The following is a 9,513-nucleotide window of genomic DNA, read 5'->3' on the forward strand; positions in this document are numbered from 1 at the left end:
TTGTGCTAGCTGAGAGTCATAGACATGATTTCAGTTGACACATGTGTTTGATAATAATTTTTGACCATTTGGAAAATTGTTGACACATTCAACATTTTTTTTTCTCCCTTCCTATTTACGCTACGATGCTGAGACTTGGACCAGTTGAAACACTTTTCAGATACAACTCGTCAAAAAGTTTGATTGAAATCGAACCATTTGAAAAACGTTCCTAATAGTCCCTTAATGACACAAACTAATGAAGTCTTGATGGTGACGTCAGATGGTTCCGTGATATCAAATTGGGTAATAGCTTCACAACTATTATACATTGATGTTATTAAATAACTATTACTCAGTTAATGGATTTTTAATACATCAATATATAGAATCTGCGAAGATGTGTATTATAAGTCAATATGTGCTGTGAGGAGCGGCGCGGGTCCTGCCCCATGAGGAGGCGACTGGTGGGTGTGGCTGGCACCCTGGTCGTCTCTCTCACACTGTGAGGGAGTCCAGGGTTGAGGGGCAAGTGTGAGGGCAGGGTGTGAGGTCAAGTGTGAAGGCAGGGTGTGAGGGGCAAGTGTGAGGGCAGGGTGTGAAGGGGCAGGGTGTGAGGGCAGGGTGTGAGGCAGGGGGGTGAGGGGCAGGGTATGAGGGCCAAGTGTGAGGGCAGGGTGTGAGGGGCAGGGTGTGAGGGTCAAGTGTGAGGGTCAAGTATGAGGGTCAAGTGAGAGGGGCAGGGTGTGAGGGCAGGGTGTGAGGGTCAAGTGTGAGGGTCAAGTGTAAGGGCAGGGTGTGAGGGTCAAGTGTGAGGCAGGGTGTGTGAGGGCAGGGTGTGAGGGGGGCAGGGTGTGAGGGTCAGTGTGAGGGGCAGGTGTGAGGGTTAAGTGTGAGGGCAGGGTGTGAGGGGCAGGGTGTGAGGGCAGGGTGTGAAGGGCAGGGTGTGAGGGTCAAGTGTGAGGGTCAAGTGTGAGGGCAGGTGTGAGGGGCAGGGTGTGAGGGGGGCAGGGTGTGAGGGGCAGGGTGTGAGGGCAGGGTGTGAGGGTCAAGTGTGAGGGCAGGGTGTGAGGGTCAAGTGTGAGGGCAGGGTGTGAGGGGGCAGGGTGTGAGGGTCAAGTGTGAGGGCAGGATGTGAGGGCAGGGTGTGAGGGGCAGGGTGTGAGGGTCAAGTGTGAGGGCAGGGTGTGAGGGGCAGGGTGTGAGGGCAGGGTGTGAGAGCAGGGTTTGAGGCTCAAGTGTGAGGGCAGGGTGTGAGGGTCAAGTGTGAGGGTCAAGTGTGAGGGCAGGGTGTGTGAGGACAGGGTGTGAGGGTCAAGTGTGAGGGCAGGGTGTGTGAGGGCAGGGTGTGAGGGGCAGGGTGTGAGGGGGGCAGGGTGTGAGGGGCAGGGTGTGAGGCAGGGTGTGAGGGGCAGGGTGTGAGGGCAGGGTATGAGGGCAGGGTGTGAGGGCAGGGTGTGAGGGGCAGGGTGTGAGGGGCAGGGTGTGAGGGGTAGGGTGTGAGGGGCAGGGTGTGAGGGGGGACAGGATGTGAGGGGGGGCAGGATGTGAGGGGGGGCAGGGTGTGAGGGCAGGGTGTGTGAGGGCAGGGTGTGAGATGGCCAGGGTGTGAGGGGGGCAGGGTGTGAGGGTCAAGTGTGAGGGCAGGGTGTGTGAGGGCAGGGTGTGAGGGCAGGGTGTGAGGGCAGGGTGTGTGAGGGCAGGGTGTGTGAGGGCAGGGTGTGAGGGCAGGGTGTGAGGGCAGGGTGTGAGGGCAGGGTGAGAGGGCAGGGTGTGAGGGGCAGGATGTGAGGGCAGGGTGTGAGGGCAAGGTGTGAGGGCAGGGGTGTGAGGGCAGGGTGTGAGGGCAGGGTGTGAGGGGCAGGGTGTGAGGGCAGGGTGTGAGGGCAGGGTGTGAGGGCAGGGTATGAGGGCCAGGGTGTGAGAGGGCAGGCTGTGAGGGCAGGGTGTGAGGGCAGGGTGTGAGGGGCAGGGTGTGAGGGCAGGGTATGAGGGGCAGGGTGTGAGAGGGCAGGCTGTGAGGGCAGGGTGTGAGGGGCAGGGTGTGAGGGCAGGGTGTGAGGGCAGGGTGTGAGAGGGCAGGGTGTGAGGGCAGGGTGTGAGGGGCAGGGTGTGAGAGGGCAGGGTGAGGGCAGGGTGTGAGGGGCAGGGGTGTGGGGGCAGGGTGTGAGGGCAGGGTATGAGGGGCAGGGTGTGAGAGGGCAGGCTGTGAGGGCAGGGTGTGAGGGGCAGGGTGTGAGGGGCAGGGTGTGAGGGCAGGGTGTGAGGGGCAGGGTGTGAGGGCAGGGTGTGAGGGGCAGGGTGTGAGGGCAGGGTGTGAGGGGCAGGGTGTGAGGGGCAGGGTGTGAGGGCAGGGTGTGAGGGCAGGGTGTGAGGGGCAGGGTGTGAGAGGGCAGGGTGTGAGGGGCAGGGTGTGAGGGGTGATGTGCGCACTTAACTCACACTCCTCCAGCACTTCCTCATTGTTGCTGAAACTATTCTCCCGCGGTGGTACTGCGCACGCTGTCTGCCCCTCCCCCCCCCCCTCCCCCCTCTCTCACAGTGGCCTCGCCCCCAACACCACCCCCAACACCACCCCCGCCCCCACTGCACCCACAACACCACCCCCACCACCACCCCGCTACTCCGTGCTCACCTATGACTGTCCACATCTAGAGTATCCCCCAGTACCACTACACACCATAAAGAAAACTAACATGCAGAAACTACAAGCAGTACAAAATAAGGCGCTAAGGAGAGCAGCAAAACACCGTCCACCATATGATCAGACAATCCAGGAGCTCCACGAACTCCTGAACACACAGCCACTAAACATCAGACTGCAGCACCAAGCCATCAGGGTGTGGAACACCATCGAAATGTTAGAGGACCCAATGTTTGAAAGATTACTCCAAGATGAGACGCCCCGCTCCCACAGCTGGTGGCCCAAGATGAGACGCCCCACTCCCACAGCTGGTGGCCCAAGATGAGGCGCCCCGCTCCCACAGCTGGTGGCCCAAGATGAGACGCCCCGCTCCCACAGCTGGTGGCCCAAGATGAGACGCCCCGCTCCCACAGCTGGTGGCCCAAGATGAGACGCCCCGCTCCCACAGCTGGTGGCCCAAGATGAGACGCCCCGCTCCCACAGCTGGTGGCCCAAGATGAGACGCCCCACTCCCACAGCTGGTGGCCCAAGATGAGACGCCCCGCTCCCACAGCTGGTGGCCCAAGATGAGACGCCCCGCTCCCACAGCTGGTGGCCCAAGATGAGACGCCCCCCCCACAGCTGGTGGCCCAAGATGAGACGCCCCGCTCCCACAGCTGGTGGCCCAAGATGAGACGCCCCGCTCCCACAGCTGGTGGCCCAAGATGAGACGCCCCGCTCCCACAGCTGGTGGCCCAAGATGAGACGCCCCACTCCCACAGCTGGTGGCCCAAGATGAGACGCCCCGCTCCCACAGCTGGTGGCCCAAGATGAGACGCCCCGCTCCCACAGCTGGTGGCCCAAGATGAGACGCCCCGCTCCCACAGCTGGTGGTCCAAGATGAGACGCCCCACTCCCACAGCTGGTGGCCCAAGATGAGACGCCCCGCTCCCACAGCTGGTGGCCCAAGATGAGACGCCCCGCTCCCACAGCTGGTGGCCCAAGATGAGACGCCCCACTCCCACAGCTGGTGGCCCAAGATGAGACGCCCCGCTCCCACAGCTGGTGGCCCAAGATGAGACGCCCCGCTCCCACAGCTGGTGGCCCAAGATGAGACGCCCCGCTCCCACAGCTGGTGGCCCAAGATGAGACGCCCCGCTCCCACAGCTGGTGGCCCAAGATGAGACGCCCCGCTCCCACAGCTGGTGCCCCAAGAGCCTCGATTCTCTGGACGAAAACCCCGCCCCACAGTATATAATCCCCAGATGAATTATATATGTATATATATGAACAGGTCATATATGTGTATGTATGAACAACTCGATAAATAATAATAATAAAACAAAGAGCCTTAAACAGAATAATATGTGTGGAAGCATCGGAGTGTGTATATATGAATGCTAAACAGTATTAATCTATGGACATCCATATATGGTGAAACACATGTGAAGAACCTCTCACACACTCACAGCTCCCTGACAAGAGGGAGCCAGCTTAGCTTAGCTGCCAACACCCCACATGGTGTCAGCAAGGCGGACAGCCCGCCTACTTTCATACCTCTCACTGTATTTACCACTTCTATACTTCCCTTCACCTATGCCTCTCCCTCTTCTTTACTACCCCCCCCCCCTAAAAAAAAGGAGGAGAGCCCCATAGACTCCTCTGCCCACTTCTCTACATCAATAGTGAGTTACAACTCCACTCTTCCAGCGCTCCACTTGCTGGTGTAGTGTGGAGTCCACTTACGCCCAAGTACCTATTTACTGCTAGGTAACAGGGGCATCAGGGTGAAAGAAACTCTGCCCATTGTTTCTCGCCGGCGCCGGGAATCAAACCCGGGACCACAGGATCACGCGTTCACCCAGCCACCGGCCCCCTTTTGTGTGTGTGTGTCTGTGTGTGTGTGTGTGTACTCACCTAGTTGTACTCACCTAGTTGTGTTTGCGGGGGTTGAGCTCTGGCTCTTTGGTCCCCCTCTCAACCGTCAATCAACAGGTGTACAGATTCCTGAGCCTATCGGGCTCTGTACTCACCTAATTGTACTCACCTAATTGTGCTTGCGGGGGTTGAGCTCTGGCTCTTTGGTCCCGCCTCTCAACCGTCAATCAACTGGTGTACAGATTCCTGAGCCTATTGGGCTCTATCATATCTACATTTGAAACTGTGAATGGAGTCAGCCTCCACCACATCACTTCCTAATGCATTCCATTTGCTAACTACTCTGACACTGAAAAAGTTCTTTCTAACGTCTCTGTGGCTCATTTGGGTACTCAGCTTCCACCTGTGTCCCCTTGTTCGCGTCCCACCAGTGTTGAAAAGTTCATCCTTGTTTACCCGGTCGATTCCCCTGAGGATTTTGTAGGTTGTGATCATGTCCCCCCTTACTCTTCTGTCTTCCAGTGTCGTGAGGTGCATTTCCCGTAGCCTTTCCTCATAACTCATGCCTCTTAGTTCTGGGACTAGTCTAGTAGCATACCTTTGGACTTTTTCCAGCTTCGTCTTGTGCTTGACCAGGTACGGGCTCCATGCTGGGGCCGCATACTCCAGGATTGGTCTTACATATGTGGTGTACAAGATTCTGAATGATTCCTTACACAGGTTCCTGAACGCCGTTCTGATGTTAGCCAGCCTCGCATATGCCGCAGACGTTATTCTCTTTATGTGGGCTTCAGGAGACAGGTTTGGTGTGATATCAACTCCTAGATCTTTCTCTCTGTCTGTTTCATTAAGTACTTCATCTCCTATTCTGTATCCTGTGCCTGGCCTCCTGTTTCCACTGCCTAGTTTCATTACTTTGCATTTACTCGGGTTGAACTTCAACAGCCATTTGTTGGACCATTCACTCAGTCTATCCAGGTCATCTTGTAGCCTCCTACTATCATCCTCTGTTTCAATCCTCCTCATAATTTTTGCATCGTCGGCAAACATTGAGAGGAACGAATCTATACCCTCTGGGAGATCATTTACATATACCAGAAACAGTATAGGTCCAAGGACTGACCCCTGCGGGACTCCACTTGTGACGTCTCGCCAATCTGAGACCTCACCCCTCACACAGACTCGTTGTCTCCTGTTGCTTAGGTATTCCTCTATCCACCGGAGTACCTTCCCTCTCACTCCAGCCTGCATCTCCAACTTTCGCACTAGCCTCTTGTGTGGCACTGTATCAAAGGCTTTCTGACAATCCAAAAATATGCAGTCTGCCCACCCTTCTCTTTCTTGCCTTATTTTTGTTGCCTGGTCGTAGAATTCAAGTAACCCTGTGAGGCAGGACCTGCCATCCCTGAACCCATGTTGATGCTGTGTTACAAAGTTCCTTCGCTCCAGATGCTCCACTAGTTTTTTTCGCACAATCTTCTCCATCAGCTTGCATGGTATGCAGGTTAGGGACACTGGCCTGTAGTTCAGTGCCTCCTGTCTATCCCCTTTCTTGTATATCGGGACTACGTTAGCTGCTTTCCAAATATCTGGCAGTTCCCCTGTTGCCAGTGATTTGTTATACACTATGGAGAGTGGTAGGCTCAGTTCTCTTGCTCCTTCCTTTAGAACCCAAGGGGAGATTCCATCTTTGCCTATAGCCTTCGTCACGTCCAACTCTAGTAAACACTTCCTTACTTCCCCACTGGTAATCTCAAACTCTTCCAGTGGTTCCTGGTTAGCTATTCCCTCACTTACCTCTGGAATTTCTCCTTGTTCTAAGGTGAAGACCTCCTGGAATTTCTTATTCAATTCCTCACACACTTCCTTGTCATTTGTAGTGAATCCTTCTGCCCCTATCCTTAATCTCATAACCTGTTCCTTTACTGTTGTTTTTCTCCTAATGTGGCTATGCAACAATTTAGGCTGAGTCTTTGCCTTGCTTGCGATGTCATTTTCGTATTGTCTTTCTGCCTCTCTTCTCATCCTGACATATTCATTCCTGGCATTCTGGTTTTTTCTCTGCTCTCCAGTGTCCTGTTATTCCTATAGTTTCTCCATGCCCTTTTACTTTGCTGCTTAGCTAGCCTACATCTTTGATTAAACCATGGGTTTCTCATCTTCATTTCTCTGTTTTCCTTTTGGACTGGGACAAACTTGTTTGCTGCGTCCTTGCACTTCTGCGTGATGTAATCCATCATATCTTGGGCCGTCTTTCCCCTGAGCTCTGTTTCCCATGCTATATCTGTTAGGAATTTTCTTATCCCCTCATAGTATGTGTGTGTGTGTGTGTGTGTGTGTGTGTGTGTGTGTGTGTGTGTGTGTGTGTGTGTGTGTTACGGACCTGAGTCCAGCGTCGGAGCACGGAGCAGTGACGACAACGCCATCTGTGAGTCCGCTCCCGAAACCCACTCCAAATGGACGACGCCATCTAGTGAGGACGGGATATACCGGCCACAGGTGCTGGATTCCCATCTTAATTGGCTCGTGGAGTAGCCGCTGCTGACCTCTGGTGAGGTAGTGCTTAGACAGTGAACGCCATCTATGGAGTGAAGAGGTGGACGTTTCTGTCTAAGCTTGTGAGTGAAGCGTCCCAGTATTAATGACGTGTCTGATTGCAGAGTCGACCTGGGACTGCTGTGTTGGACGATGGACCAGTCTACCCAAGGCAGCCAAGGTCTCTTCACCAGTCTGCTTTGAAGAAGCTGTGAGTCACCCTCGGACGATCTCTGTTGAGAGTATTAGCCTGCCTGTGGCGTGGCAGTGTCGGGAATCGCCTTATCCGGGGCTGGCTGGTGGAAGAGACTAGCCACTGTGGTGCTTAGTGAGGAGTGATCAGTGGGATCACACGAGGCTCCTGCCTAGGGCTCGCAACCCTAGTATCGGTCGTGGAGTGGCCTACACAGCAGAGCTGATCGGTACCTGCCAGCTACAGGCTGGATTGTGGTTGAGGGCCTCCACGACGAAGCACCCAGTGGGACTGTGATTTGGCTGGCCTGTGGCCAGGGTAGATTCGCCATAGTGGATTTATCGTGGGCCACGGAAGAAGGAACCAGGGCTACCCAGAGTGAGCACCGTTGAGCATCCAGTGTCTTCGGAGGAAGACGAACCTGTACATAATTGTGTAGTTATAATCCCCGTGTGTGACTGTTATTTATTTATACATGGTGGTGGAAATATATATCAGAGAAACTGGAACATTGGTATTCCTCCCCCTTTAATTTAACTTGCGTTACGGAACACACCCCTTGAAAGCCTCTACTAACTTGGGGCCGGATTCCCAAACTCTACTACCATCAGAGAAGAACCCGGTTGCGTCCCAGTAGGGCCGTAACATAATTGAAGAAGTGTGTGTGGTTCACACACACCCTGCCTGGTGTATGTGGTCCACCACCTGATGTGTGGTCCAGCACCTGGCCTATGGTCCACCACCTGGTGTGTGTGTGTGTGTGGTCCACCACCTGGTGTGTGTGTGTGTGGTCCACCACCTGGTGTGTGTGTGTGTCCACCACCTGGTGTGTGTGTGTGTGTGGTCCACCACCTGGTGTGTGTGTGTGTGTGGTCCACCACCTGGTGTGTGTGTGTGTGGACCACCACCACCTTGCACGCAAGGTAAGATCATTAATCTTGCACGCAACGGCAGGAGCCATCACCGCTGGCTGTGTCCGACGCCTCCTCCTTACTGGAGGGTCACTCACTAAGCGTGAGGGTCACTCACTAAGCGTGAGGGTCACTCACTAAGCGTGAGGGTCACTCACTAAGCGTGAGGGTCACTCACTAAGCGTGAGGGTCACTCACTAAGCGTGAGGGTCACTCACTAAGCGTGAGGGTCACTCACTAAGCGTGAGGGTCACTCACTAAGCGTGAGGGTCACTCACTAAGTGTGAGGGTCACTCACTAAGTGTGAGGGTCACTCACTAAGTGTGAGGGTGAGTCAAGAGGTGTCCTGAGACATCGGACCCGCCCTCCACGGACCCGCCCTCCACGGACCCGCCCTGCACGGACCCGCCCTCCACGGACCCGCCCTCCACGGACCCGCCCTCCACGGACCCGCCCTCCACGGACCCGCCCTCCACGGACCCGCCCTCTACGGATCCGCCCTGCACGGACCCGCCCTCCACGGACCCGCCCTCCACGGACCCGCCCTCCACGGACCCGCCCTCCACGGACCCGCCCTCCACGGACCCGCCCTCCACGGACCCGCCCTCCACGGACCCGCCCTCCACGGGTGGATCACCGGGTGCAGGAGTTGTGTGACAGAGCCACAGTACATTAATCACAGCTCACGGCACCACGCGGCTGGCGCCTTGGCCTGCTGGCCCCCACCACCAACCTCCAGGCTTCGATACCAAGTGTATGTCAGTAGACACAGTGTATGCCAGCAGACACAGTCCAGTATGTCAGTATACACAGTGTAGTATGTCAGTAGAGGCAGTGTGAGGGGCCAGACACTAGGGGGGTGACTCACAGTTCCTGGACAAGGGGGGGCGGGGGGGCCGGGGGGGCGGGGGCGGCGGGGGGGGGGATCAATGGACACGGAGGAGAGTGACAGTGTTATGACAACAAACCTCTGGCTCCTCCACCCTGCCCAATCGTCTCCTGCCACACACACTCACTTCTCACACTCTCCTCATACTTCTCCTCACTCTCCTCATGCTCCTCTCCCTCAAGTGTATATTCACAGCAAATACACTCATACATATACATACACACACACACACACACACAGAACTAATGGGCAGAGTTCCTGTCACTTGATGCCCCTGTTACCTAGCAGTAAATAGGTACCTGGGAGTTAGACAGCTGTCACGGAGCTGCTTCCTAGAGAGGTATGTGTGGAGAAAAACAAACAAAAATATAACACAGTTGATTGACAGTTGTGAGGCGGGCCGAAAGAGCCAGAGCTCAACCCCCGCAAGCACAACTAGGTGAATACACATACACACACGCGCACGCGCGCACGCGTATGCTTTCCTCTGCTGTTTTAATCTGAG

At 55.5% G+C, this 9,513-nt stretch overlaps 1 protein-coding gene across 1 annotated transcript; it reads left to right on the forward strand.

Annotated features, from left to right (window-relative positions):
* Positions 1-225: 225 nt before the first annotated feature.
* LOC138357427 (uncharacterized) lies at positions 226-8,776 on the forward strand. The gene is made up of 2 exons (XM_069314277.1): positions 226-285; positions 8,459-8,776. Exons 1-2 carry the CDS (start codon positions 226-228, stop codon positions 8,774-8,776), a joined length of 378 nt encoding a protein of 125 aa, XP_069170378.1.
* The last annotated feature ends 737 nt before the right edge of the window (positions 8,777-9,513 follow it).

The sequence above is a fragment of the Procambarus clarkii genome, chromosome 78 (genome assembly GCF_040958095.1).
Source record: "Procambarus clarkii isolate CNS0578487 chromosome 78, FALCON_Pclarkii_2.0, whole genome shotgun sequence".
NCBI classification, from domain to species: Eukaryota; Metazoa; Arthropoda; class Malacostraca; order Decapoda; family Cambaridae; genus Procambarus; species Procambarus clarkii.